Source organism: Apus apus, chromosome 4 (assembly GCF_020740795.1).
Source record: "Apus apus isolate bApuApu2 chromosome 4, bApuApu2.pri.cur, whole genome shotgun sequence".
In the NCBI taxonomy this organism is placed as follows: domain Eukaryota; kingdom Metazoa; phylum Chordata; class Aves; order Apodiformes; family Apodidae; genus Apus; species Apus apus.
The window spans coordinates 115,399,337-115,421,322 of record NC_067285.1 but is presented as its reverse complement, the minus strand read 5'-3'; the positions used below and the strand labels follow the sequence as shown (position 1 = coordinate 115,421,322).

Genomic DNA, 21,986 nt, shown 5'->3' with positions numbered 1-21,986 from the left:
AAAGGAGGCTGAGGGGAGACCTGCTGGCTCTGCAGCTGCCTGAGAGGAGGTTGGAGCCAGGGGGGTCGGGCTCTGCTCCCCAGGAACAAGGGATGGGACAAGAGGAACCGGCCTCAAGTTGTGCCAGGGGAGGCTGAGGTTGGATCTGGGGAACAATTCCTTCCTGGCAAGGGTTGTCAGGGCCTGGCCCAGGCTGCCCAGGGCAGGGGGGAGTCCCCATCCCTGGAGGGGTTTCCAAGCCCTGGAGATGGTGCTGAGGGACATGGGGCAGTGGGGGCCTTGGCAGGGCTGGGGGAAGGGCTGGACATGATGATCTTATTATCCAACCATTACTTTGGTGAAATCCCACCACGGGGCCGTGACCCACGGGGACTGCAGTCGCACAGCAGACATGGGCTGCGTCGACGGGTGTGGAGGGAGCAGAGGCAGGGCCGGGGACTCGCAGGGCAGAGCAGGACATGAGCCGAGGGCCACGGGAGGGGCAGCCCCGCTCCCGCAGCCCGGCCCCGCCGCAGGGAGCAGCACCGGGGCGGGCCCCGGCGGGGGAAACGGCTGCGGCGGGAGCTGCGCGGCAGCTATGCGAGACACGCTGCCGGCCTCCCAGCTATTTCCCCTGCCGGGGGAGCAAATTCCTCTGGCGGGGCCCGGCGGGCTGAAAGGAGGCCTGTTCTCGGGGCGGGGAGCTGCCCCTGGCGGGAGCGCCCCGAGGAACTGAGCGTCTTTCATCTCCTAAAAATAACAGGCAGGGCTCGGGAGCCCCGTCCCGGGCAGGGCCGGGCCCCGCGCACACATTCCTGCCGCGGGGCAGGGCTGGGGCTGTGCCAGGAGCCGCCGGGAGGCCCGGCCGGTCCCGCGGCTGCGTGCGGGGCAGACGGGCTGGGAGCGACCCGCAGCACCAGCCCCGCACCGCGGCCCCGGGCCCGGCTCCCAGCCCCGGGACTCCTGAAGAGGCTGCCCCGGCCACCGCAGAGCCCGGGGTGACAGCCCTGTCGCCAGAGCCCGAACGCGGCCCCACGGGTGCGGACGTGGAGTCAGACCTCGGGGGTTGGGCAGTGGAACAGGCTGCCCAGGGAGGTGGTGGAGTCACCAGCCCTGGAACTATTTAAAATAAACGTAGATACAGTGCTTAGGGACGTGAGTTAAGCACTGTACAGGTAAATCAGGTTATGGTTATGGTAGGGGGATTTAGGTTATGGTTGGACTTGATGATCTGCAAGATCCCTTCCAACCAGGACGATTCTATGATTCTGTTGTACGACTCTTACGATTGTTGGAGCAGCTGCCGGGGGAAGCCGCGTGGTGGGACAGACATTGGCCACGTCCCTGCGGCCCCCCGGGCACGGCCGCAGCAGCCAGCACTGCCAGGGACCAGCTCACCCAGACACCAGGCAGAGCCACCACAGCACAGCCAGCCCTGGAGCAGCTCCAGGGCCACGCTCACTGCAAGGGTGGCCTCAGGAGCCACAGCCTGAGGGGTGCCCCTCAGGTGCTCCCAGACAGAAGGCTTGGATTCCAGCTGGTGCAGTGGCAGGACACCTCTGCCTGACCCCGAGGAGGTGTGATCCTGTGCCTCTGTGACTGACAGGACAGGCAGGGTCTCACACAGCCCAGCCTCCCCTCAGCTACCATGCTGTGCGCAAAGAAGGTGATGTGGCCGTGGGGTCCCTAGAAAAGTGCTTTATTGGGTACAGAGGGGAATGGCTGCACCACGAGTCCACCTGAGCACTGGGCCGGGCCCCCCGGCCCGGCCCCTTCCAGCCCCTCATGAGCTCTGGGCCTCTCCCTGAGCAGTCCAGCCTCAGCTCGGTCCTGTGTCCTGTGCCCTGGGCCGGCAGGGCCAGCCCGTGCTCCCACAGCGGCAGCGCTACTCGGTGACCTCGGGGACGACGCTGACCAGCAGGGTGTCGTGGCCGCGCCGCAGCAGCAGGGCCAGGCTCTGCTGCGTCCGCACCGCCTCGTACACGTCCTCGGCGCGACGCGACGGCTGCCCGTTGATCTCCAGCACCACGTCCCCTGCCTTCATCCCTGCCCTGCGGGGAGAACCACGGCAGGAATGCTCAGCAGGTGGAGCAGGCACTCAGCTTCCTCTTCCCGGGAGCTCTGGGAGCCTTGGGCTGCTGCACTGGGCATTCCTCTGGCCACCCGGGTGTCTTGGCCAACAGGACACCGAGCCAGGGCAGGATGTCACCAGTGGGTTTCTGCTGCAGACTGATGGCTGTGGAGCACAAGCCCTGCTGCTCTGGAGCAAAGCACTTGGAGCTAATTACATCCCATCCTGCGTAGCTGCTCCCTCATGACACCCCCCAAGGCACAGGGCAGCACTTACTGATGGGCAGGGGAGCCAATGATCACCTTGTGGATCAGCACTCCATAGGAGACATCAGGGAAGCTGGGGTCACGCAGCTTCAGCTCAGCCAGGATGCTGCAGAGTGAAAATCAGCATCAGGGTCAGGAGCTGGGGGCAGAGCAGGGCTCCCACCCCACCACGGCTGCCTGGGCTCGGAGTCTGCGGCACGGAACTTCTCTTCCTGCATCCCTGCACACTGCTAAGGACAAAAGAACAGCTGCACACCCCAGAGGCACCCAGACACCACCATCTTCCTGTCAAAAAACAGAAGAGAGAAGTCCTAACAGGATAGGGAGTGCTGGAAACTGCCAGAACAGCTGTCAGCTGGGTCAGGACTGCTGGGGACACAGGTCACCACCTGTCTGAGCAGGTCAGACCACCAGACACCACTTGTGGCTTTGGTGGTGGTGGTGGCTCCACTTGTCTGCTTTGGCAGGTAGGACCCAGAACAAAAGCCACCAGCAAGTTCTACCACACACTGCATGAAGAGCCAGCCCGTGTTTTGGATGTCCCTCTAGTAAGACCCTGACCAGTAACACACTCAGGAGCAGTTTCATTGTAACTGTTCCCAATAATCAGTGTCTTTTCCTTTGCTGTTTCCAAAGTCCTTTGCTCTGTCCCACTTCCTCTGCTGTGGGATGACTGCAGAGGGCTGTGTTAGCCAGGCCCTGTCTCTCCCTGTGGCTTTCAGGTGAGGGTGCCTACGAGCTCCACGCAGCTCAAAGCCACGGGCACAGCTTGTTCCCTTCAGGCAGGCCTGGTGTCTCCGGAGGTCCTGCCTGCCAGACAGTCTGTGCAGCAAAGAACTTGCACGCAACGTGGAGCTTCTCGTTCTTCCTGTGCCAGAATAAGCTCTGACCTTTCAAACGAGCATGTTCAGCCAGTGTCATCACCCGATTCCAAGGCAAGCAACCCCTCCTTGGGGGATGATCCCAGCAACTGGGCACAAACACACCTCGCTGCCCAGGAGCAGCTGCCAGACTGCTCACTCACTGGCTGGGGAAGCTGGACCCGCTTCCCAGGAGCCACGTCCAAAACATTTCACACTTCTTCCCCGACAGACTTGGTCCCTCACGCCTGTTCCCGTGGAGAGGGAGAACGTCTGGCTCCCACATCCCGCCGGTTTTCCTGACTACCAGCACCATCTACTGGGCATGCTAGCAATGCTGACTGTCCCCCACCCACCCTACTCCACTGCCCCGGTCTCAGGGGACACAGAGCATCTGCCTCTCGGTTTGTGCCGCGGGCAGGAACCCCTGAGCCTGCTCGCGGTGCCCAGAGGGGGGCAGCCCGTGCACCCCAATACACGGGAGCTGCAGCAAAGGCAGAGCACGGCCCCAAGAGGCCTTCCTGCTGCTACTGTCACCACCCCCAGGAGCAGCCAAGCCCCAGGGTCAGGTAAAGGGCTCTTAAGAGCTGCTGCAGGAGCCCAGGCCCCCGAGCAGGAACTCCTGTCACACACCTGCTGCGTCCAGGAGGCTGCTGGAGGCCTTCAGGTCTGGCTCCTCCCGCAGTTCCCTCCAGGCAGGCCTGACTGGGGACACTCCTGTTGCCTACAGGGCACCTGTCTCGGTGCTCAGTTGGCCACCAAGGCCTCAGGCACATCTTGGGGACCAGCTGCAGCAAGGGCAGCAGGTGACACTTCTGTCAGAGCCCAGCAGGTTGTCTGTCTGCAGTCCTCCGCTGACCAGTGCATCCCTTGAGATGCACAACCAACACAATGCCCTTCCCAAGCCACAGCCAGGAGGGTGAAGACCCTCAGACCCACAAGGAGTCATCCTCTTCCCTCCTGCCAGTGCTGTACTCATCACCACCATGATGACTTATTTCCAGAAGCAGCACCCAGCCCTGCTCCTGACACCCAGGAGCCTCACAACACCCTCTGGGTGCCACCACATCCTGCTCTCCTACAGGTTCACCTCCTCCCTTGCCTGACCACTGCAGGAAAACTTGCCATTTCTTACTCCCAAAGTGCCATATTCCAGAGCTGTTTCTGAACCAGAGGAATCCACTGGACAGACCCCTCCTCCAGAGAGCACAACTCACCCCATGGTTTCATCACACCTTTTAGCTGGTGCCCTGCACATCTATCAATTACACAACGTTTCTGGTGGCTTTTCATTCATGCTGTGTTGCAAGGCTTCCTTATCCAGTTCCCCTCAGTGACAACTACAGCCTCATCTGCCACTCTGGGGGGCAGGTTCAGGAACTTTTTATCTGTTTCTGGATTCTGCCAGAAGTGTAGAAACCTGCAAGTGTCTGATTTACCTCTGACACAGCCCAGAGTCCAAGCACAATGTGAGCACAAAGAGATCTGACAGCAAATGCATAAGCCATGAGCACAATCCTCCCCAAACTGGGCATTGTGGGTGAGTTTGGAAGATCCCATCACACAGCCCCCCTGCCCCACCATGACCCACCCGTCGACCCCAGAGCCCTCACCTGGGTGTCAGGGTCAGCATCATCACCCCGATGTACCGGCGCTTCGTCTCTGCGTTCCCGAACCAGGAGCCTGCAGGAGGGAAGGACCAGGGGGAAAGCTGCAAACTCCCTGGAATGGGACACGCACCCGGGCACGCCCGGCAGTGCCAGGGCCTGAGCTGGAGCTCTGCAGGCACAGCACACTCTGCTTCCCTGGCCTGAGCTGCTGATTTTTGGACTGAGAGCAGCACTCCATGGTGTCAGCAGCAGAACCAGAAAGCAAGAATCTGCATTAAATAAGTTACCTCAAAGACAAAGGAAGAGAAAGAGCCCATGGACAGAACCAAATGAACTACCCATCCTTTATAGAACCATCTAACTGTTTTGGTTTGGAATAGACCTTTAAGATCATCCAGTCCCACCGATTCCCCAGCCTTGCCAAGGCCCCCACTGCCCCATGTCCCTCAGCACCACATCTAAAGGGCTGGGAAACCCCTCCAGCGGTGGGGACTCGACACAGCTAACACAGCTTCATGATACAGCTGAATCCTGCACCTGTGTTTCCATGAGTGCACACAAGTAGCTCCTAGTTCCAAAATCACTCTGTCCATTTTTGAATACCAACAGATGATCCACGGTGATTTTCACATCTACTGAGATCTACTGAAAAGTAGCAACAGACAAAAAAAAAACACCACCAAAATCCTCACCTAGTCCTGAGGACTTAAGTGCAAGCTACCTGGGACACTTGAAAGTCTTCACCTGGGCTGCAGTTGATCAGGTCCCTGCACAGCTTCCTGGTGGCAGAGGGGTTTCATGCCAGATGGGAGAACCTTCCTGCCCCCAAAGACGACTCCTGCTCTGCTGTCCCTTTGCTCAGAAGGGCCTGGAGCCCAGCTGTGCCAGAGCTTCCCTCTTCCACCCTCCTCCTGGCCTCCATCCCCAGCACCCCAGCAGGGAGGCACCCAACTCACTTTTCCGCTGCTCCTCCTTTTGCAGGAACTTCCGCAGCCGGTCTGAGGGGATGGCAAAGGAGATGCCTGATGTCACCTTCATGGTGTTCACCCCGATCACTTCTCCATCCTGCAGGACAAGGGCACTGTGCTGTCCAGCCTGCGCTGTGGTGATGAGGGGGGAACTGCCCATCCCTCCCCATCCTGCTGGGCTGGGCAGGGGCTGATGCCATGGCTGCAGCACCCCCAAACCCTCAGCCCTGCCCCAGCCCCACTGGCTCAGGGTTCCTTGAAACTGACCCTGCACAGGGGTCCCACACCAGCTGCTCCTCACAAGGAGCCTGGGGCACACAGAGTCCCTCCCTCCCGCAGTCGGACACGGAGCGGAGGCAGGAGGGAGGGAACAGCAGCACTCACCAAGTTGACGAGGGGCCCCCCGGAGTTCCCAAACTGCAGCAGAGGAAAGAGGAGAGAACAGGCCATCAGAGCCCGTCCTGGCACAGCGGGACCTGCGGCACGGGGCAGCGTCCAGAGAACAGGGTCAGGGGAGAAACACAGCGCCCACGTGACCGGCCAGGACCCCTTTGCCTCCCAGCGCTCTGTGTCCAGCCTCCTCCGACCTCACGGCCCCCGCAGCCCCTCCCCAGCTGCCCCCTCCCCACAGCGGCAGCCCCTCCCCCCTTACGTCGATGGCGGCGTCGGTCTGGATGTACTCCATGTCGGAGGCGGCCAGGCCCAGCTCCCGGCTGCCGCGCTGCGCCGAGCTGACGATGCCCGAGGTGATGGTGTTCTGCAGGGCGAAGGGGCTGCCCATGGCCACCACGAACTCGCCCTGCCGCACCTCGCAGGAGCGGCCCAGGGGCAGGGTGGGCAGCGGGTGCTGCAAGAGAGGAGGGCGGTGAGCAGGCAGGCCGGGGGGAGGAGGGAGGCAGGGGGTCCCCCCGGCCGCAGGGCCCACCTTAGGCTTGATCCTGATGGTGGCAATATCTGCCACCTGGTCCACGTCCTGCACCACGGCGTCGTACTGCTCGCCGCTGGCCAGGCGCACCCGCACGCGCCGGCGGTTGGCCACCACGTGCGCGTTGGTGACAATCAGCCCGTCCGGGGACACCAGGAACCCCGAGCCGTTCGAGATGGGCACGTCACGGCCCGAGAAGGGGTGCCTGCAAGGAGGGCACAGGTCAGGGAAGGGCAGCAGGGACCCCCAAGGGGACTCGTGGAGGCTCTGGGGGGTGAGGCAGGGGCTGGGTAGACTGGGTGGTCCAGGCTGGTAGGTCTGGAAAGACTCAGGAGAGAGTGGGGATATCAGGGCAACAGCAGGATGGGGAGATTCCTACACTTCCCCCTCTCGAGAGTCCACACAAACACACAGGGAACAGGGGAACAAGCAGGAAGAATCCAGAGCCTGTGCACGATGGCAAAGGTCTGATCCCAGCAGGACCACAGAGGCACAGTGGGAAGCTCATGTGAGTGGAGAGCTGCAATGGATGGCACTGGCTCTGTGGGAGAGAGCAGCAAGGAGGAAGGGGCTGCGATCTATGCAAAGTATCCTGAACACATGCAGCCTTGCCTTGGAGCAGGTAACAACCAGCTGGGACATCTCCTCTTGCACAGGCAGAGGAAGACTCACAGCTGCAGGCCCCGGTCCCCACGGGGACACCCATCACCCTGACCTGTGGGGAAAGGGCTGGTGCTGCATGAGGCAAGAGACCCAGCAACACCAGACACACCGGGCTGAGGGGACCAGTGCTTGTCTGCCCTGATCCTTGGGCCTCCCAAGCCCCTGTGCCCCGAGGCAGAGCCTGTGGGAAGGCAGCACGACATGGAAGATGACGGGAGGGATCGCTGGAACCAACTGGATATGCACAACTCCACGGCACCAGACACAGTGACCAGTGCACTGGAGGAGACACTGCACGTGCTCAGCAAGGCTGCAGTGACACCAGGCTGGAGGCAACAGCACCAGCTGCAGGGCACAGCCATCCAGAGGTGCCCTAAGAGGCTGTCAGGAACGTGGTGGAGCTCAAAGGCAAACGCAAAGTCCTGCCCCTGGAACAGGAGCTGCAGCCCCGAAGGCAGCTCTGCCGACGCGGTCCTGGAGGACGCGGCGGTGCGTGTCCCCGCGGCCACGGCCGATGGGGCGTGCGGGCAGCGGGACCAGGGGCCGGCCCACCTCCCCGCAGCACTTGGGGACCCCCCCGAGAGCTGTGCGCGGCTCAGGCTGCACGGGATGGCGGGGGCTGGGAGAGGAGCCGGGGGATCCCCCCCGGGAGCGTGGGGAGGAGGGGATCAGACCCTCGTGGGGGGCAGGACGGGAGGGGGCCGGGAGGGGCCCTGCCCGTGCCGGTACCTGCCCACGATCTCCACGTAGACCAGCGCGGGCGCCGTCTTCTCCACCACGTCAGCGATGAAGTTGAAGGCGGCGCGGGGCGAGGCGGGCGGCGGGGCGGGCGGGGCGGGCACGGCGGCGAGCAGGGCGGGCAGGGCGGGCCGGGCGGGCCGGCGGCCCTCACCCTGCCGGGCCCACAGCAGCACCAGCCCCGCCGCCCCGGCGCCCAGCGCCGCCGCCAGCGCCCGGCCCCCGCCGGAGGGAGGAGGAGGCGGCGTCTCGGGGGCCTCGGCAGCCCCGCACAGCGCCCGGCACCACCGCGCCCTGCCCGGGACCGGCCGCGGCCGCAGCGCGACCCGCGCCCAGCGCCCCAGCGCGGCCGCCATGCTGCTGCGGAGCCGGAAGCCCCGCCCCCTGGAGGCGCGGTCCCGCCGCGGGGCACGCTGGGAGCTGTAGTCATTGGGGAGGAGAGCTGCCGGAAGCTGCGTTCTGCCGCGGGGCACGCTGGGAGCTGTAGTCCCGCCGGCAGCCCCGCCGGCAGCTGCGGCCCCGCGGGGGTCGGGGGAGCTTCGCGGCGGGAGCGCCGGGCCCACCGAGCGCTCTCCCCGCCCCGCCGGGCGCCGAGAGCCCGCGGCGAGCGGAGGGGACCCTGAAGGGACCGCGCCGTCCCGGCGTGCCCCGCGCCGCGCCTCCCAGGCTGCCCCGCGCGGGCAGGCGGGCGGCCGCGGGGAAGATGGCGGCGGGCGGCGGGTGGCCCTGAAGTGGCGGGGATGGAGCCTCCTGCGACCCCGGGCCCCGAGCGGCTCTTTGACTCGCACCGGTGAGGGCTGCGGCGGGCTGCGCGTGGCGCCGTGCCTGGCGGGAGCGGCCTCGGGCTGCCCGGGGAGGCCCGGGGGTCGGGGGGGGCCCGGGGGGGGCCCGGAGGCTCGCTGGGGGAAGGAGCCCTGTGGGGAAAGTCGGGGTGTCCCGTGGGGGGACGAGTGGCGGTCCAGGGTGTCCTCGAGGGGCCCGCGGAGAGAGGCGGGGCGGGCGGGACGTTGGGCGGGGCGGGGGTCCCGGGGGGGTCCCGGGCAGGGCCCGTGGGGCCGTTGGGAGGGGCGGGTCTGGCTGCCCCGCGCTCAGGCTCTGCTGCTCTTTGGCCCCGCAGGTTTCCGACCGATGGGTTCCTGCTGCTGGCCCTGCTCCTCTACGCGCCCGTGGGGCTCTGCCTGCTCGTCCTGCGCCTCTTCATCGGCGTGCACGTCTTCCTGGTCAGCTGCGCCCTGCCCGACAGCCTGCTGCGGCGGTGCGTGGGCTGCCGGGACCGGGGGCTGCTGAGGGGCAGGGGGGAGCTGCCCTCACCCGCCGCCCGTGCTGCGGAGGCTTGGCTCGGGCAGAGGGAGGTGGGAAGCTCTGCTTTTGGGACTCTTTGTCCCCGGGACCTACGGAGGTGCCTCCTTGGCTAACACCAAAGCTGGCAGTTGCCCCTGGAGCACTCAGGGGCTGATCTGACGTGCTGGGGTCAGCTGGGTGTCCTGTGAACACACCGTGGGGGGCTTGTTGCCCCGTAGTTCCTGCTGCAGCTTCAGCTCTGCGGGCAGCCTTTAGCCCCAGCTGCAGCCCCCAGACATTCCTGCCCCAGGCACCTGCCGAACCGTTTCCACTTCTTACCAGCTTCCTTTAGGAAGTCACAGGCCTTCCCAGACCTCTGTCCTGGTTGCGTAAGGCAGCGATGGCTGAGGCTGCAGGACCTGAGGACGCCCCTTCCCCCCCAGGCTCATCGTGCGGGTGATGTGCTCGGTGCTGGGGCTGTTTGTGCGGGAGAGCGACCCCCGGCTGCGCGAGGGCAGCGCCCGGGTCTTCATCTCCAACCACCTCACACACTTTGACCACAACATTATCAGCCTCCTGACCTCCTGTAACACGGTGAGTGACCTGGGGCCGGGCTGGGTGGACGCACCTCTTTCCAAGAGAAGCTTTTGGGATTTAGCTGCAGCCCTGGGCTGCTTCAGGTCTTATTTATCAACCTGGGGTTGCACAAGCCCTGAGGTTTTTTCTGTGATTTGGTGTCATGCTTTAGGCTCTGCATGAAAAAATGAAAGGGGGTGAGGGAGAACAGGAGGTGTTGCAGCAGGTGTCGATGTTATGGAAAGAGAGTGAGCAAATCCTCATGTCTTTCTCTTTTTCTGGCCTTTTAGAGAGGTGGTGTCAGAAGCAGGGCTGGTTGGGGGTTTCCCTCAGCACTGGGTGCCAGTTCTGTGCATGGGGGTGCAGAGGGGTGCTGGGGACGTTGTGTGGGGGGCAGTGGTGCTGGGGGAGCTGTGCTGAGTGGTTGTTGTGCAGCTTTCCCTGGACTGTTGTGAAATTCCTGGGTTATGGAGTTCCACAATAAGCACCTTCCAAATGTACCTGGGAGTGAGTTGGCTGGACCTATACCCTGAACAGCAGTCGATTTGCTCTCTGCCTGGAGGAAGGTGACTGAGGAAGTTGTGTGTGTGTCCTCTGCCAAGCATGTCAGCAGCTGCTGGAGAGCAGGGAACGGGGTTGTCCCGCAGGGTCGGGGGGCAGAGAGCACAGTCGAAATGGAAGATTGGGAATCAAATTTTTTGGGAACTGGGGCCAGAGCAGTTGCTGGAGCCTGGCAGTGGTGTTCTCTGCTACCAGTGCTGTCAGCGTGCACGGTGCCCCCAGGGGCGTTTTTGGTGCTAAGCAGGAACTGTGTCCCCTGGGAATGTTGTCCCTGGGGGGCACAGGGCGGCACTTCCTCCTCACCCCAGTTTCCCCACAGCCCGCCCTGAACGGCGCCCCTGGCTTCATCTGCTGGTCACGGGGATTCATGGAGCTGGGAGTGACCGGGAGCCGAGCGGAGCTGGTGGATTCCCTGAAGGTGTATTCGTCCCACGGGGGAAACCCCCCCCTGCTGCTGTTCCCGGAGGAGGCAGCCACCAACGGCCGCGCGGGATTGCTGCGCTTCAGGTGCTGGCAGCGGGGCTCCCGCCGCGGGGCGGCCGGGCCGCGCCGGGCCTCACGCTGCCGAATTCTTCTCTTCCAGCTCCTGGCCCTTCTCCATCGTGGACGTGGTCCAGCCGGTCGCCCTACAGGTTCAGAGGCCGCTGGTCACTGTGGTGAGTGAGGGGCTGCAGGTGGAGGGAGCTGGGGGGGGCGCTGAGGGGAGGCAGGGGATGTGCTGCCACAGCCCTGGCTGTGCCCTTGGTTCTGCTTCTGCTTCCCAGCCCGTGGGCAGTGCAGCCCGGCCTTGTGTCCTCTCACCAAGCTTCTCAGTGCTTTAGGAAGCACTTCCTCATGGAAATGGTGATCCGACATTGGAATGGACTGCCCAGGGAAGTGGTGGAGGCACCATCCCTGAGGGTGTTTAAGGAAAGGCTGGATGTGGCACTTGGTGCCATGGTCGATGTGGTGGTGTGGGGTCATAAGATGGACTTGATGATCTCAGAGGTCTTTTCCAGCCTTTTCCAGCCTCAAGAATTCTGTGATTCTGTGCTCACACTTGTGTTTCTCACGTGCCCTTCCCAGGGAGGTTCTGCTGGGTCAGTGCTCCTTGAGGCATGCTGGAAGTTTGGTAACAGCTCTGGTGGTTCAGCTGTCTGAGGGTGCCACCTGGCTTCTCTGACCATCTCCATGTCCCATTTCCCCTCTGTTAGACCACTTTTTATAAGTGCTGTGGGGGAGTAGCTTGGGTCACCCTGGAGGAGCTGAGGTTCCAAAGGTTGTGCAAGGCTTTTTGGATAGGGTTCTGGAGTTCATGTCTCCCCAGCGCAGATGTGGGACATGATGCAACATCAGCTCCAGACGTGTCAGAGTTCATGGGGGTAACACTGGTGCTGCTGGGCAGATTGCAATAAACTGCTCTTGGCCTGTTTACAGAGTGAGATTTTGCTGAAGTTCTTGTTTCCTGGTAGGATTTATAGATCTACTTGACTAAAAAGACACTTAGATTTTGTATTTGTGAGGCCTTTTAGTTGATTCCTTATTGTCAGTCTTTTTAAGGCAGCAGGACACAGTGGGTGGATGTAAAGCACTGCCCGTGTTGCGTCAGCAGCAGGTGTTCTTGAAGTGAGATTCTGCCAGGGGTTGGTTCTTTGCCAGTGCTTGTCTGTGCTTTGACTGGGGCTGCAGAGGACAGGTCTGAGATCAGTGAATAATGAAGGAGCTGGGTTATTGGTGGTGGCCCAGTGGCCTGCTGAGAGCTGCCAGCCAGGCAGCTGTGGGTCTGTATGTGTGTGCACAACCAGAGGAGAGTCTGGTTGGGTGAGGAACAGGGTATTGCCTGCAGGTGTGCAGTGAGGAAAGTGCTGCTGGAAGGTTGAACAAAGCTCTGGTAACCCTGATGCCTGGAAGGACATCAAAGATGGTTGAGGGATTGGAGCATCTCCCTGATGAAAGGCTGAGAGAGCTGGGACTGCTCAGCCTGGAGAGGGGAAGGCTGAGGGGAGACCTTATTAATACCTATAAGCATCTACAGGGGGTGCAAGGAGGGTGGAGCCAGACTCGTTCCAGTAGTTCCCTTGTTCCACAAGCTGGAACATGGGAAGTGCCATTTAAATATAAGGAAAAACTTCACTACGAGGATGACAGAGCCCTGGGACAGGCTGCCCAGGGAGGCTGTGGAGTACCCTGCTCTGGAGACATTCCAGACCCCCCTGGATGCAGTCCTGTGGAATGTGCTCCAGGCAATCCTGTTCTAGTGAAGTTGGACTGGGTGATCTCCAGCCCTTCCAGCCCTGACAATTCCGTGGTTCTGTGAAGGGGCAGCAGTGGGGAGAGCCCCTGGAGGCCACAAGCATGATGCAGAATCCAGGGAGCAAAACTTGCAGGCACTCAGCCTAACCAGCTTTTTTTTGCCAGAGACCAGGCAGAGGTTGTGGAGAGCTGCTGGAGAAGGGGTTTGAGTGGGGAATTCTGGTGTTTTTCCCAAGAAAGCCTGGAGCAGCAGCCTCTGGAAGTGCTGGGACCGGTGCTGGCACCACGCCGTTTGGTTTTGGGTTAAGATGCAGTTTTCTAACAGGGAGGATATGTTCAGCTTTTGAATGACTGTGAATCACTGGTCCAGGGAAGTGGGAGAGCTGGACTGCTTACAATGAATATGTTAATTGGCTCCTCAGAGAAATTCTGAGACATGACAGGTTGTATGTGTGTGCATCCTTTTCTTCACAAACGTCAGGGAGAGCAGCAGGCACGTAGCTGCAGGTCTGGCTGAGGATGCTGGTCACGGTCTCTCCTTGGCTCAGATTCTCACCTGCAGAGGTTGAGCAGGAGTTTTGCCCTTCGTGCAGATTGGCCAAGTGAATCCCCCTGGATTTCTTAGGGAATTTCAAGCTGTCAGAAACTTCCAAGCTCTGGAGATGTGACACCCTGAGCGGTTCGATCAGTGCTTCTCAGAAAGCCTTCTTGGACACCTGGTGAGATACACCAGGCCCTGGGCTGAACAAACCACCAGATTTGGGCTTAAGGAGGAGTCTTCTGCAGTTGGCTGGAGCAGGAGGGGTGTTCTGTGGCACGAGGCAGCACAGCCAGGGTCTGGCTGCGTTGCTGCAAGATGTTTCATTGTAGGTTTCTTCGAGCTGTTTGCCTAGGAGATGTTGGTTCCTTGTGCAACCCACGGCGCCCTTGGTGGCCGTGGTTTGGGGGTGTTTCTCTCATGTATAGCACCTCTCTCCAGGCAGGAGGCCTCTCTTGGGGCCACGCTGCCTTGGTCCAGGACACAGCCAGGTGTAAAAGGAGCTGAGGCAGCTTCCTGGGAGCTGTGGATCCTGAGGGGTTCTCCCTAGCCTGTGGGAAGGTTGAGCACTGCAGGAGAAAATAACTGCAAAAAATTTAGGAACAATGTCCATTCTATAGCAAATTCTAAAGAACTGTTGAAAAATGTAGGTTGGGGGCAACCTCTGGTCTCTACTTCAGCTTTCTGTTCTCAGTCCAACTGTATTCTGAACGTGGTCCAGCTGCTCAGGCTGTATCCTGATTGGAAGGATGGAGAGCACTGGCTCCAAGGCTCGCTGCTGGCAGCAGCACAGTGCTGCCTGGGAAGGGTTATGTCCTGATTTTTGGAAATAGGAAGAAAGTTATGAATTAGAGCTCACCTCTAATGATTTATCTCCAACAAGGAGAGTTGGGCGCTTCACAGTGCAGCCTGTTTGGAAGTGGGGAATCCTGGTTGAGACATGACATGGGTTGTTCCCATCAGGATAAGGGAGGGCTGCTCATGATTCTCAGGAAGCACCAGTAAGTTTTGGGGCATTTCTGATCCTTTCTAAAGGCACAGTCTAGGAGAGAACGTGGGGATATGGAGGGAAATTCTTGCTGTCCTGGTGGGAGGAAAAGGTGACTCGAAGCAGTGGAGTCCCTGACTGTCTTGCTCTGCCTGGTGAAGACCAGTGAAGGGGGATCTGCCTGGGGGTTGCCCTCTGTGTGTGCTGGGTTTCCCATTCCCTCCTTCCCAGCCCTGCACACCTCGCTACCTGACTCTGCTGTGCCCTGCTTGCCCACCTCCCCTGCAGACCAACCAGCTCCTCTCATTATGCTCTCTTCCCCAGAGTGTGGCTGACTCCTCCTGGATCACAGAGCTCCTCTGGACCTTCTTTGTTCCCTTCACAGTTTATCAAGTAAGGTAGTATCCCTCTCTCTTTCATTTGGGGCAGGGTTTGGGTGGGTGCAGAGCCTGGCACTGTTGGCACATCTCTTGGTCCGTGCCACCCTCTGCCCTCACGCTGGCACCAGCTGGGCTTGGTGCAGCCCCATTTGGTCCACTCCAGGTCCAGCTTCTGGACCCGCTTCAGCAGCTTCTGAAGTGGAGAGACCTCCTGGTTCCTGTGCTCAGGTGGCAAAGGAGAGGAGTCTCAGGGCTTTCATGTCAAGTTTTCTGGGTCTGTTTTTGAGGCCAGCTGCTCTGCTGTGGTTCACCCCAGGAGAATCTCTGTGGGCATCTCAGTCCTCTGGTGCCTGTCCTGTCCCTGCAGTCCCTTGTGAGCTGCAGAGGTGGTTCAGACACCTGCCCAGGGTCCAGGGGAGCCCAGACTGGCCGTGTAGTGTTGGTGTGATAATGGTCCACAGGCAGTGGAAGGGGCTTGGTGTCAAATTTAGGGGTTGAGGTATTTCGGTAAGGAAGAGGGCTGGATCTTCCCCTGGCTGAATCTGGCTCAATCTGTTTTATACTTTCATGGCAACAGCTCCTTGTTTGGGGCCTTTCTGGGAGCTTCAGGAGACAGTTCACACCTTAGCCCCGAGTGCTAAGACAGCCTCAAAGAGACAGTTCTGCTCTCTGAGCTGTGCCCTGTCCCTGGCTTTGCAAGCTGGCCTTGAGCTGTGGGGAGAGGCTTGGGGTGCTTAGGGAGAGGTGGGGGGCAGCAGGTGTCATTGCTGCCCCAGAGCAGCTGCCACGCGGTCGGCCCAGCGCTGTTGTCCCCACCCAGGTGGCTGCCCTCTGTCCCCAGGCGCGCGGAAGAGCCGAGTGAGGATTTTGCGCTCCGAGTTCAGGAGGTAGGAGGTGGCTGGGAGAGGGGAGAGCAGGGCTGTGGGTTTGGGATGCCACAGGAGAGCAGGGTGCAGGCAGAGAGCAAGGGGTGCCTCTGGATGGGTGCATTTGTATGTGGGAACTCTGGCCCTACTTACTGCCCTTTATAATTATTCCATTTCTCCATGGCCTGTTTGCTACCCCCCGTTTATCCCTTCAGCCAGTTATCAAGGCTCTCCCCATCTAGTTCCAGCCTTTCGCTCCCTTCTCATGATGCCACATATCAGATGAAGTGATTGTTTCTCCACCTTTCCCTTATGTGCTGGGTGCTTCATGGCTCCTGTACCAAAGATCTCGTATCTCCCTGTCAGCCTGTCTTGGCGGGATGATAGTACCTACTCCTGGTCCTTCATGTGCTCCATGCAACACTGAAATGCACCACTGAGGCCCTGGAGCAGTTCCCAGTCCTCCTGCCCTCACCGTGGCTCCGGGCAGGCCTGTACCTCTGCTGCACCCCCTGGAGCTCCCGGGGCCCTGTGCACTCCAGGTCCATAGGTGTGACTCTTCTCTGCATTCCTGCAGCTCTTGGCCATGGAGCTGGGTGTGGTATCCACACGGCTCACTGCAGCAGATAAAACTGAGCACATGAAGAGGCTGAGACACACGTCGCGCCTCCCCTTTGCCTCAGGTGGGTGTCCTGGGTGGTGTCCTGGCTGTGGAGCTGCCAAAGGCTTTGCCTTGAGGGAGGCCAGAGTCTGCCCTTGGCTCCTGTGTGCAGGGAGAGGGGAAGGCACATTCCATATCCCCCTGGGGAGCAGGGGCTCCCAGTGCCTCTGGGATGCAGGTCGTAGGGAGGTGGCAGGGAAAGGACCACCCCTCCTGAGCACAGAGATGACAGTTCTGTGCAGGAATTCCAGCTTTCCTACTGTGTCAGTCCATAGGGGAGACGAGCTGTTGGAGGCCGTGCACCCTCAGGTCACCTTCCTGTGTTGCAGCCTCCAGCCAGCCCCAGGCAGCCAGGCCCAGGACGCTTTCCCGCCCAGCTGGCGCTGCTCCCGAGGATGTGCGGATCACGGCCATGGTTCAGCAGGTCAAGGAGGTGCTTCCCTACGTGCCTCTGGAGGCTATCAGGATAGACCTGGGTGAGCAGTGCCTGGGTGTCCACAGGGCCACTTCCTGGGCCAAGTCTCTGTGATTCCTGAAAGCAGAAGCCTCATCCCTGCTGCACTGTGGAGCACACGACAGCAAGGGGGTGAGTGTCTGGTGGAGCAGCTCCCTCTCACAGATCCTCTTTGTTCCCACAGCCCAAACCAACTGTGTGGATACCACCATTGCCAACTTGCTGGAGGGGAGAGTTCCCTTCTTCCCTGGAAGCAATGAGGCTGGTACTGACCCGCTCGCCCCGTCTACCTCCCAGGCTGCAGCTGCTGCTGGTGTCCAGGGCTCCGTGGCTGTGCCTTCTTCCAAGGTACCTGTGTTGGTGGTGTTGTCTCCTCTGCTCGGGGGCTTGCAGCCAAAACGGGTTGGCCTGTGCTCAGGATGAGCCAAGGTGTCAGGGGAATGGAGCATTTGAAACTGGAGACTGAATTGGCACGTGGGGTCCTCACAGAGCCACTGAGGGGGTCTCCTGGCTTTGGTTGGCTGTGTCCTCATGGCTCTGGTGCTTTCTGTTCCAGACAGCTACAAAGCAGTTTGCAAAGTCCCCTGTGGAGCGGCACCTGTCCTTGCAGGAGCGGAAACGAGCGTTGTACGACTATGCCAGGAGGTGAGAGTCCCCCCCACCTTGGCAGCATCCCCAGGCCCTGTCCCCTGCAGTGCCCAGACCTGCCCCAAGCAGGGGTCAGCCCATGCTTCACCTCGTGCCCTCCTGTCCCCCTCCCCTCTGGCCCAGGACAGCAGGACCAAGGCAGTTAGCCATGGCTGAAGGAGAGAGGAGGCAGGGGTTTGTCTGCCTTGCCTCTTCTCAGCACGCAGGCCCTTGTCATTCCCAGGAGCCACCCTGTTCCCTGGACTGCCACCAGGCTTCTGGGGCTGAGGACAAGGTGGGACAGAAGCTGTTTGCCAGAAGCAGCTGCTGAGGTGTGGGGCTTAACAAACCTCATCTGGTTCTTCAGACCTGGCTGACAGAAGTCATTGTGGAGTGACAGGTCTCTGAAATCAGTGTGAGTGTTGTGGAACACTCCTCTGGAGGGAGGTTTGCTGTTTGGCAACAGGGACAGGGCAGTTAATTTTCCTCAGTGTAAGTGGAGAATTTCAGAGAAGAGGGAGCGAGTTCGACCTCTGTGCAGGGTTTTGATGAGGCAAATACTGGAACGAGTGCACAGCTCTGGTGCCTGGGTCTTTTTATAGAAAAGATGCAGAAAATCCAGATTGAGTTTGGGGAGTAAGCCAGGTCTGTTAAATTCCTGTAAATCAGATGGCACAGGGTGTGCAGGTCTGGGTGAAGGGACCAAGTTCTACAGGGCTGCTTCATCTGGCAGAGGAAGCAGAGTAGGAGCTGCTGGGAGGAGCTGTGGGCAGACAGGCTGCACAGAGGTGCCCCTTGCTGAAGGGCTGGCCCAGCCCGACTGGGCAGCTCTCAGTCATCAAGAATTATTTAAACAGGTCTGTTTTGCTGGAAGATCATTTCAGTTTAGAGGAATTTCATCTTGGAATAGTCCTGTGCCATGCAGGATGTTAGACTGTCTTCAGAGCTGTCTCCCAGAGCTTTTAACCTGAGCACAGAGGTGGCTGAGGGCTCTGGCTGGATCCACTAGGCATGATCTGTTCCACAGCCAAGGAAAGGGGGTGGAAATCCTTTCCTGTGGATACCCCACCTGGCTTTGCTGCTCTTCTGCCTGCCAATCTTTTATGTCCCCTTTCTGAGGCTTTTCTGGTGGTACCATAGTGATCTCTGTGAAAAGGATCCCAGTGAGATTTGGAAAGTCTGTTGTCTCCTCACCTCCTTTACTCCCCAGAAGGGCCTTCCGTGCTGTCTCCAGGGCTGGGGGGCAGCAGCAGCCCCTGCCTCTCGGCCGTCTCAAGATCAGAAAGGGCTCCCAGCTCAAAGTTTGCTGAGCTTGGGATGTTTGTACAGCCCCTGCCCAGGCTGTCCTGCCCATTCACAGAGAGGGGGGGCTGCTCTTGGGGGAGGATCTTGCTTTTCCAGTGTGGTTTGTTCCCCCGTGCTGGTGTTCAGAGGCAGTGCAGACAGGACATGGTGTCTGTCACTTCAGGGCACTGGTCTTGGGGGTCTGCTGGTTCTACAGGGTCACCTCTCTTCTCCCAGTAGAGTCTGTCTTTGGTCTAACACCTTTTACTGGCTCTAGGGCCTGGAGTGTTGAGTGTGCCTTATCCAAACAGATGTGCAAGGCTTAGCTGTCATGGCCCCCTGCTTGGGGACAATTGTAGCTTCTTACCAGCAGCCCCCACCACTTCTGTCTGGTTTTTACCATTGCCTGGACTGGTTGAACATTGCTTGGGCAGGGGCCCTGCTGGCAGGGCAGTTTGTGGGAATCATCTTGTCAGGAAACCTTGGCTGGGAAACCTGTCCCAAACGCCAGGCTATGACCTGCTCTGGACCTGGAGCTGCTGCTGGTGGTCTCCAGCAGCCCCTCGCAGCTGGGTCCAACTCAGCCCACATTCAGTCAGTGCTCGGCCGGGCACGGTGGGCCGGGCTCCCCTGGCCCCTCAGCCTCTGCACGAGCTGGAAATAAAGCTGGGCCTGAGCTGGCCAGGGGCCTGGGTGGTCCCAAGGGCTGGGGCCGGGCGGCAGAAGGGACCCTCACAGCCTTGTCCTGCGGTCCGGGGCTCCCCCCGCGGGGTGTAGGGGAGGAGCAGCCGGGCGGCTGTGCTGATGCGCTCCCTCTATCTCTCTCTCTCTCTCTCTCTCTCCTCCCTCCCGCAGGCGGTTCGCCGAGAAGCAGGGGGCAGCGCGGGCCGGCGGCAGCCCCTGACCGGGGCATCGGGCCCCGCAGCCCCGGCCCGGGGGGCTCGGGCCGGCGGCCCCTGTGGCCGCGGGGCGGGGCGGGCGCCCCCTGGCGGCGGCGGCAATAAACAGCGGCAGCGTCTGGCGGGCTCTGCTGTGCGGGCGCGGGGGGCGGGGCTCCGCGGGAGGGGGCGGGGCCAGCCCGGCTCCGTGCGGGCCGGCACGCGCGGCAGCCGCCGCCCGCTCGCGCGCCGCACGTAGGCGCCGCTTCAAGGGGCAACGCGGCGGGGCCGGCGCGTCCCGCGCGGGGCGAGCGGTGCGTGGGGCCCGCGCTGCCGGGGCGGCGCTCCCGGCCAACCCCGCGGGGATCCGGTCCCCGCCGGCGCTGCCGCCTGGGTGGGGGCCGCGCGGGCCCCACAGCGCGGGGCCGGTGCCCTTTTAAGACGCCGGTGCCGGTGGTTTTATTTACATGGGGCTCGCGGGCGTCACGTGACTGGCGGAGCGGCGGGGGCTGCGCGGCGGCTCCCGCGGGGTCATGGCGGGCGGCGACGACGGTCGGTGGGGGCTGCGGGGGCCGAGGGGCAGCGGGCGGGGCGGGGCGGTGGGGGTCCCGGGGGGCTGGCGGGCACCGGGGGGGCTGGCGTGTCCCGCAGGGTCTGGGTGAGCGGGGATCGCGGCGGTCCCGGGCGGGCTGGTGTGCACGTGAGAGCGGGTCTGGGTCCACGGGAGTCCCGGGAGCGCCGGCGTGAACCAGGGGGGCCGGCTCCGCGGGGTCCCGGCTGGGCTGGTGTGCACCGGGGTGGGGTGGATCAACGGGGGTCTCGGAGCGGGGGGGCTGACGCGCACCGGGAGGGAAGGCGGGGGGCCCGGGGGGAGCAGGGCACGGCGAGGAGCTGCCCTGGGCCGGTGGCGGTGTGCGGGACATCCCGGCTCAGGGGCTGCACTCGCTGCTCCCGTGGTCCCTGTGCGGTGGTGCGGGATGCACCGGGGAGGGTCCCAGCGGGGCCGGGCCGGCGCGGGGCTGACGGTCCCCGCAGGCTCCTGGGTGGAGCTGTGGTGTGGCCCAGGCTGCCCCGAGCCCGAGCCGGTGCCCTCCCGGTTCTCCTCCTGCCATGCCGACGTGGAGCGGATGCTGCTGGAGGCACAGCTGGAGACGGAGAGCGGTGAGGGGTGAGTCCCGAGGAGCAGCCCGGGATCTGGCCTGGCCAGGGGGGGATGTCGGGGGGGTCCGGGGGGCAGTGTGGGCTGGGTGACCCAGGGGCTGTGTTTGCAGGGCCCTGCTCGCACTGAGCTCAGCGGCCTGGGATGTGGATGGAGCCAGCCTGGCAAGCGAGCAGCCTGGGGAGGGTGAGCTGCTCCCGCCGCACAGCCAGCCCCAGCCGGGCTGCCCCCCTCCCTGCCAGGTAAGGAGCTGCCCCCACGCTGTGCCCCGTGCCACCCTGCCCGGCCTCACCAGCCCTGCTCCTCCTTCCAGCGGGACCTGCCGGAGGAAGCCAAGTGGAGGGAGCGACGCCTGACAGCGCCCCTGGGCTGGGCCCGCCCCTCCCAGCACCTGTCTCCAAAGTAAGGCCCATGTCCCCCACCAGCATGTCCTGCTGTCCCTGTCCCCTCTGTGCTCTGCCCTCGTGCCCCCTTTAACCCTGCACTTTTCCCAGGGAGTTTGCCTTTGTGTGCTCCCCCCAGCCGGTGCTGTGGAGCCTGCAGGGAGGTGCAGTGAGGAGAAAGAAGAGACTCTTCAGTTCAGAGCTGCTGCTGCTCTTCATCCCCTCGCTGCTGCTTAGCCACCTGCTGACCCTGGGACTGGGGTGAGTTCTTGAGGGGTCTGACTGATGCTGTTGGGCAGCCTTGGCCAGAACTGGCCCCCCAGGTCCGTGTGGTCTGGGGCTGTCTGGAGGTCTCACCTGCCCCGACCCAGGGGGCGGTCCCCAGGGAATGGGAGGGGTGCTCCTGGGGTTATTGCTCATCCTCGGGTGCTGTCCTGCATGGTTTCTGGCTCGCCAAGGCCAAGCAGGCTGCCCTGGGGCGGGTGCCTTACAGCTGCTCTCTGCCCCCCAGGATCTACATTGGGAAGCGGCTGGCGGCCTCCTCGGCAAACCCGCTGTGAAGAGCTGGGCTCAGCGAGACGGGGGCTGCGCTGCCCTGCTCCTCCACCAGCACCCAGGGAGCTCAGGCACCACCACAGCCCCTCTGCTCCCAGACTTCATGTTTGTGGCACAAGGCGCCATCTCCCCTTGTCCCTTCTTCATCCCTGGCTGAGGGAGCTGATACCACCCTCCCACCTAGACAGGAACCCTCTGATGGCCGCCCCTGCCCTCCCCACCCCCTTGGTTACGGGTCCAGCTTCCTCCTCTTCTTTAACACAAGACTGTAAATACGACTCCTGAGCCTGCAAATAAACAGCCCTGTGCCAGCTTGGGGGCAGAGCTGTGTCCTGGCTGCCCTCGTGGGTGCCCCTGCCTTTCTATGCCAGGGGGCTGCAAGCAATTCGGGGGGCACAGCCCTGCTCTGGGGGCCTGGGGAACCGTGCCAGTGTGGTGCCCGGCCGGGGAAGGGCCCCCAGTGGGGCTGTGAGTGGGCAGGGG

General features: G+C 62.0%; 3 protein-coding genes across 7 annotated transcripts; 2 read left to right on the top strand and 1 right to left on the bottom strand.

The window, feature by feature from the left end:
* Positions 1-1,662: 1,662 nt before the first annotated feature.
* On the bottom strand, positions 1,663-8,452 carry HTRA2 (HtrA serine peptidase 2). Of its 2 annotated transcripts, XM_051617107.1 has the most exons (8): positions 8,072-8,452; positions 6,680-6,884; positions 6,407-6,601; positions 6,139-6,171; positions 5,743-5,851; positions 4,790-4,859; positions 2,327-2,422; positions 1,663-2,030 (listed from the first exon to the last, which is right to left on the bottom strand). In XM_051617107.1, the coding sequence occupies exons 1-8, from the start codon at positions 8,434-8,436 to the stop codon at positions 1,865-1,867; spliced, it is 1,239 nt and encodes a 412-aa protein (XP_051473067.1). In that variant the 5' UTR covers positions 8,437-8,452; the 3' UTR covers positions 1,663-1,864. The 2 variants fall into 2 exon arrangements, with proteins under 2 accessions (XP_051473067.1, XP_051473066.1); XM_051617106.1 differs by having other exon boundaries at positions 6,407-6,884.
* A 286-nt stretch (positions 8,453-8,738) lies between these two features.
* On the top strand, positions 8,739-19,546 carry AUP1 (AUP1 lipid droplet regulating VLDL assembly factor). The gene is made up of 12 exons (XM_051617108.1): positions 8,739-8,870; positions 9,198-9,335; positions 9,805-9,955; positions 10,818-11,005; positions 11,082-11,154; positions 14,581-14,654; positions 15,457-15,523; positions 16,080-16,185; positions 16,493-16,639; positions 16,802-16,965; positions 17,174-17,262; positions 19,384-19,546. Exons 1-12 carry the CDS (start codon positions 8,821-8,823, stop codon positions 19,430-19,432), a joined length of 1,296 nt encoding a protein of 431 aa, XP_051473068.1. The 5' UTR covers positions 8,739-8,820; the 3' UTR covers positions 19,433-19,546.
* A 66-nt stretch (positions 19,547-19,612) lies between these two features.
* Positions 19,613-21,834, top strand: LOC127384005 (BCL2/adenovirus E1B 19 kDa protein-interacting protein 3-like). Of its 4 annotated transcripts, none has more exons than XM_051617847.1 (6): positions 19,613-19,958; positions 20,472-20,574; positions 20,678-20,807; positions 20,879-20,967; positions 21,060-21,209; positions 21,460-21,834. In XM_051617847.1, exons 1-6 carry the CDS (start codon positions 19,940-19,942, stop codon positions 21,506-21,508), a joined length of 540 nt encoding a protein of 179 aa, XP_051473807.1. In that variant the 5' UTR covers positions 19,613-19,939; the 3' UTR covers positions 21,509-21,834. The 4 variants fall into 4 exon arrangements, with proteins under 4 accessions (XP_051473807.1, XP_051473806.1, XP_051473805.1 ...); XM_051617846.1 differs by having other exon boundaries at positions 20,442-20,574; XM_051617845.1 differs by lacking the exon at positions 19,613-19,958 and having other exon boundaries at positions 20,258-20,574.
* The last annotated feature ends 152 nt before the right edge of the window (positions 21,835-21,986 follow it).